The following is a 5683-nucleotide window of genomic DNA, read 5'->3' on the forward strand; positions in this document are numbered from 1 at the left end:
ATCTAAGATATTAAATTTCCAATTCCTTGTTATTTTGTTTTTTTAAATATTTCGTTATCTATTAGGTTTAATAACTTAATATTTCTTAAAATATTTTACTTTCTTCGTGATCAAATAATAGATTTGCACAAAATGTAAAACTCTTAGCGATTTAGATATTTCTGTAATTCAAGATCATCTTTACATTTTTGAGAAATTTATAGCCTACCACAAATTTTTATAAATAATTGTATCGCATATGAACTTAATGTTTGCTTGAAACAACCCTGATAACCGCCAACGATAGAAAACGATAAAAAATTTCTTATTGTTTTTAATATGGTTAGTGAATTGTTTATTTACAATACTCTATCAGAAATTTACGTCACAAAATACTTGGGATCCTATTGTAAATGTCTTATTAGCTGCACATCAGTTTCTATCGTTTTTAATATGGTTAGTGAATTGTTTATTTACGATACTCCAACTCACGTTACAAAATAGTGAATCGTTTAAGTCGGTTTTAGTCAATCCATTTCAATTGTTACGAATCCGTGAATTAAGGAATTATTATTAGCTGCAGTACAGAAGATGATAAGTCGTATGTCGAAAAATCCTGGTAAAAAACGATAGATGTGTTGGTTCGGTTAAGTATATAAATATCGATAAGATGTCTATTATTTTATTTTTATATATGTGTGTGTGCGTGCGTGCGTGTATGTGTGTGTGTGCATACGGTAAAATTATTACCATAAATAACAATATATACTATATCGTGTATATACGATTGATTCAGACGGGCAATAATTGTACATATAAAAAACGATTCACAACTATAAAATTTGTATAGTTATTTCCTTATTCGGATCTAAAATAGAAACCGATTCGATTCGATTAATTTTTTATCTGTTTTTTAAATATGCAACGATAGAACCGATAAGATACGATTAAAAACGATACAGATATAAGTATAGCCGTTTTTAATTGTTTTCTATCGGAGATGGTTACCAGGGAAGGATGGTAACAAAGTTATAAATATTTTTCTAAATTTTATTATACATAATAGTGTATTTTCACATAATTTTTATTTTCTACAAAATATTTCGTACAAAATAATTTTTAGTTTATAAAAAGTAAGTCATTTCTTACATCTTTAATCTGAAATCTTTACACGTTTTGAAGGCGTCATTTATAAAGCTGTCTCGTGTGACGTAACGATGCTAATAAGTACGTATGATTTATCTTATAAATGCTAATAGCTCTTAAACTATATTCATATCTACGAGAATCTATGAGAGCCTCAATCGTTGTATCCGCGCTAAATAAATAAACATCAGATAAAATTTGAAAAACATGTAGACATTAAAAGATGTTGAAGAAATTCATAAACTTTTATAGAATAATTTATAGAATATAGAATATTTTATAGAATAAAATCTTAATTTAAGAGCTTGAGCAACAATTCTTATAAGCAGTATGAATTAATAGTACTTGTGAATGGCAATAATCTATTTTCAATACATTTCAAATTTGTCGCTGAGATCTTAGATCTTACTGCGCATATTTGATCGAACAGAAAGCTAACATTTGACTTTTCAAGATTACAAAAAAATTCATTACCTTCAATTAATACTTTTTGGAAAAGGTATGCGCTTATCCATAGCACAATTTTTTGAAATATACTTTTAGTAAATATTCTTCGCGCAACTCATTTTATTTCGATATTTATAGAATAAAATATTATTTTCCAACTATGTAGTAAAAATATTTATTATATATGCTTCAACAGCCTTACAGTAGCATTTTTACATATCCTCTTTTTGGAAGAAAAATAATTCTAAAGTAAATGTGATTATATAGTTATGTTTAATGGTCGTCAGAACGGCATTAGAACCTAAGGAGAGAACCGTGGTATCCAAGAATGTACTCGTCTATGACGTCCGAGATTGCATTTCGGCTTCAGAAGAGCCAACAAGGCTAAACCAGCGCCTAAGACCGACACGCCGCACAGGGCGCCGGCCGTAATATCATGAAGGGGTGTGCCGTCCCTCGGAGATTTAGCGGCGAGCAGCAGAAGACCAGCGCAGCTCAATGCCGACAGTCCAGCCAGGCCAAGTCCTGTCCAGGTCTTTCGCAGACTTCTGCATGCACCTGCTAGAGCGCAGCAGGCACCGCAACCGACCGCACTGTCGAAGTAGTATCTAAAAACACAACGTTTTTCCTATTAAATATTGATTATAAAATTATTTAACATTTATGTAAAAGAAACGTATGCTTTTAAAATGTTTAAGTAATTACTGTTTGAGAGAAACTGATGCTGAACGTTATAATTTCTTATTTAAAAAGTTTTTTCTTTTTGAAAAGTTGTACCTTCTTCCTTGCGACCAGGATAGGTACAGGGCGAGACCACATGTGAGGAGACCGACTAATATCAAAAGTATCGGTGCGCTCTTTCTGTCATGTTTTTCCATACCGCTCGCCAGCGTCGTATTCGCGTCGCTATTCGGAGGAGATAATGGAGGTACCTAATATGAGAAGAATCTTTATTAGACTAATTATTACTTTTTGTCTACCACAGCATTATCTGCTTAGTTCATTATCTGCACTTACGACGGCGGTTCGAGCCATAAATGCGCTTTCTACGCTTTGATAGTTCTTCTGTTCGGCGGGTACCACCTGATACTTGGGCGATCCGGACATCATCGGCATGGACTCGAGACCGCTTTCCGTATAAGCGTAGCGAGGCGGCGGCTCATGACTCATGTTCATTAAATCTACCGGGGCGGTACCAACGTAACGAAGCCGGCCGCAATTACTGGCTGGACAAAGGTCCTGCTGTCGGGATGAGTTCTCCAGCAGAGGAAGACATCTGCGAGCTGATGATTCCTTGTTAGGCGTCGAAGTCTGAGGTCCTGTGGGCGAGAAGGCTCGGTGAGGTGTGCCTTGAGGAGTTGTGCGCGTTGGACTGAAGGTACGACCTGACAGAAGTAACAGAAAAAAATTCCATTTTGTTAATTGGAAAATTATTTAAAAATTAATTAAAAGTATAACAAACAGTATAATGTGAGAGAATAGTATCTAAAAAACATGATATATTTTCAATTTCTCAGCGGATATATTTCTCTAGAATTTAATCTTTCATCATATTTATTTATTTATTATATTATGAAAAATATTATTTAGTGCAATATATATTATATATTTATACACATTAAAGAAAACACAATATATGCAATAATAAATTTCAAACCATTTGGGGATCCGGCAGGAGTGAGTGCCCTTCGTTGCGGTGTGCCGGTTTGATTGAATGATTGTTGCCTCTTCGGCGATAGAGTCCTCTCTTCGGATCTGGATCTCGGTTTTCTGGGTGTGGATAGTATTTCATGTAGTTTCTGCGTAGCTAAGTTATTCTTCGGCGAAACCGAGAGCTCCTGTGCGTTTCTCTCGGGAAGTGCCGGCGGAATCTCTTCTTGCAGAGGTACTCTAATGTAACGACCTGTTGCAAATTATGCAATTAAAAATTTAAACAGGTAATTTATATATTATACATATTTATTTTTCGTACTGTAGACTCAAATAATCGATCAATTTTTATTAAATCGATTGCAAACGCGAAGAAAGATTTTATATTTTTAAAACTGAAGGTAAAGTCTGGGTAATTACCCTGCGGAGTGTTGATGTGTCGAGGCGCCGATTTCGCATTACTCCATTGCGGGCCGTGGTCTTCTTGATAGTCTTGGTCACCCGGTATAAGAGCATATCTACCGGCATTGCTGCGACACGTTCGCTTCTGCGGCCCTCCTCGATCGTCTTGGTTGGTCGCCGGCGCGGAACGTTGTTGCACCTGCTGGCGTGGAATGAACTCGTACCTCGACGAGTTCCTGCGCGGCAACTGGCTCCTCTCCGCCTCGTCCTGCTCTATGTATTCGTATCGCGAGGACTGGTTGTAAGTCACGCGAGACTCCTCCACCGGAAGACTGGCGTATCTCCTGTGCGTGGGGGCCCTGTTACCCTCCAGATAACAATACCGGTCTCGTGACTCGCAGACGTTCAACGTTGTCTCCGGCGGGGCTTGGAAGGCCGGATTGCTCTGACCCGCGGCGTGACATTGCAATTGCAACGGCGGCGGAGGCGGCGGTAAATCGTCGCTTCCTTGAAACTGCTGCGGCGGCGGCGGCAGGTCGTTAACATGATCGTCCGGGATGTACTCCGATTGACGGCAGAATGACGGATTCGTGTAGCAATGCACCGGCACCGATTCAGGTGGCTGAGCCATGATTGCTGTTCGTAGCTATCTCATGTGTATCTTCTCGCTTTTTCGATCAAAGAGAAAAATAAACGTTTTCGCGAGGCAATCTTCGTTGAGAAGCTTGTTGTTAAAAACTTGTAAATGATCAAGAAAGGAATTGAATTAAGCTGGTATATTTAGGTTTGATTCGAACGAGTAGATCTGGCACATTAAATCGCGGAGATAAATTGAGAGTTAAATGGTCAAGTCTGAGACGTTATTAGCTAAATAAGTAGTACATTTAACATGATTTAAAGGATTTCTTTAAGATTTTTACAGACTGCTGTCGCAAATTCCATTTAGAATAAAATGTTCTCCAAATCCTTACGTTATGTAAAACACGACGAAAATTAATATATATTTTGTTTGGCACATTTCATTGATAAAAATTGATTTGGACTTTTCGCGACAACTTCGAGTATTTAGAAGTAATCACAGGAGTCAGATCTTCAAGATTTATAGAAGAAATTATTAAATATTGTGGAACACTGACGAATCTCACTAATACTGTTAAACATAATCCTTTTTACGATCACAAACACACACAAATCGACGAATCTTTTAGACACTATTATACATTAACGGAATCGGAGAATAAAAATCTAAAAAACCACCAGGATTCAAGATCTATTGACGAGTATTACTAGTATACTACTGACATAAATAGGAGATCGCCAAGTCTCCAATGCGAGGTTCACTATTCGCATCGACGATGAGTCAGTTTTGTATATTAATCTGCAAGCCTGTTTACACATCTTTGTGCACAAATTTCAAAAGTGTTCCAACACATTGAAGCTATTCCTTATGTGTTCTTTTCTTGTCTTAACAGTTAAATTATACCATACAATTTTCAATCGCTCACTTGATTTCTTCGGAGAACAGGGCCATTAAATAATTAAAAGTTTCATTTGTGTCGAAATAACGACACAGTACCTTTAGTAACTTCACCTATATAAGAGTCACACGCACAAGAATGTGTTTGTAATTTTTGGTTTAAAGTTTGACAATAAATTTTGAATTTAATTCTGATTTTAATCATAAAATTAAGGATTAATTCCTTCCGAACGGAATACGAAATGTGTGTCGGCGCGTAAAAATGTTCATCAAGAATGCGCACTTTCAATCGCTACGCGATGTGCTCACGACCGTTGCCTTCGTTAAACTGTCTCGCGAGTTCCCTTAACAGCAGATGCGCAAAGGGCGTTTCTCCATGCGTTCCCTCGTATCTGCGCGTGTATACGCGCTTGCTCGGGGGGTTGTCACGGAGTTTCACGTAATACGGGCCCGGTGTCCCTTCACAGAGTGGGGGGGGGGCCCTTCAGCTATAATGTACTTCGCTCAGAATTTCGACCGTTGCGTCTGTTCGACGATTTTCTGACGGAGTAATTTAAACTTTAAATGCCTTCGAAGAATGCG

General features: G+C 37.4%; 1 protein-coding gene across 3 annotated transcripts; it reads right to left on the minus strand.

The window, feature by feature from the left end:
* Positions 1-1127: 1127 nt before the first annotated feature.
* LOC112467176 lies at positions 1128-5470 on the minus strand. 3 transcript variants are annotated; one of them, XM_025035661.1, is made up of 6 exons: positions 5130-5470; positions 3643-4292; positions 3230-3475; positions 2590-2957; positions 2350-2504; positions 1128-2180 (listed from the first exon to the last, which is right to left on the minus strand). In XM_025035661.1, the coding sequence occupies exons 2-6, from the start codon at positions 4253-4255 to the stop codon at positions 1874-1876; spliced, it is 1689 nt and encodes a 562-aa protein (XP_024891429.1). In that variant the 5' UTR covers positions 4256-4292; positions 5130-5470; the 3' UTR covers positions 1128-1873. The 3 variants fall into 3 exon arrangements, with proteins under 3 accessions (XP_024891429.1, XP_024891426.1, XP_024891427.1); XM_025035658.1 differs by having other exon boundaries at positions 4927-5470; XM_025035659.1 differs by lacking the exon at positions 5130-5470 and having other exon boundaries at positions 3643-4677.
* Between the last annotated feature and the right edge of the window lie 213 nt (positions 5471-5683).

Source organism: Temnothorax curvispinosus, unplaced genomic scaffold (assembly GCF_003070985.1).
Source record: "Temnothorax curvispinosus isolate PA1 unplaced genomic scaffold, ASM307098v1 QBEX01017008.1, whole genome shotgun sequence".
In the NCBI taxonomy this organism is placed as follows: domain Eukaryota; kingdom Metazoa; phylum Arthropoda; class Insecta; order Hymenoptera; family Formicidae; genus Temnothorax; species Temnothorax curvispinosus.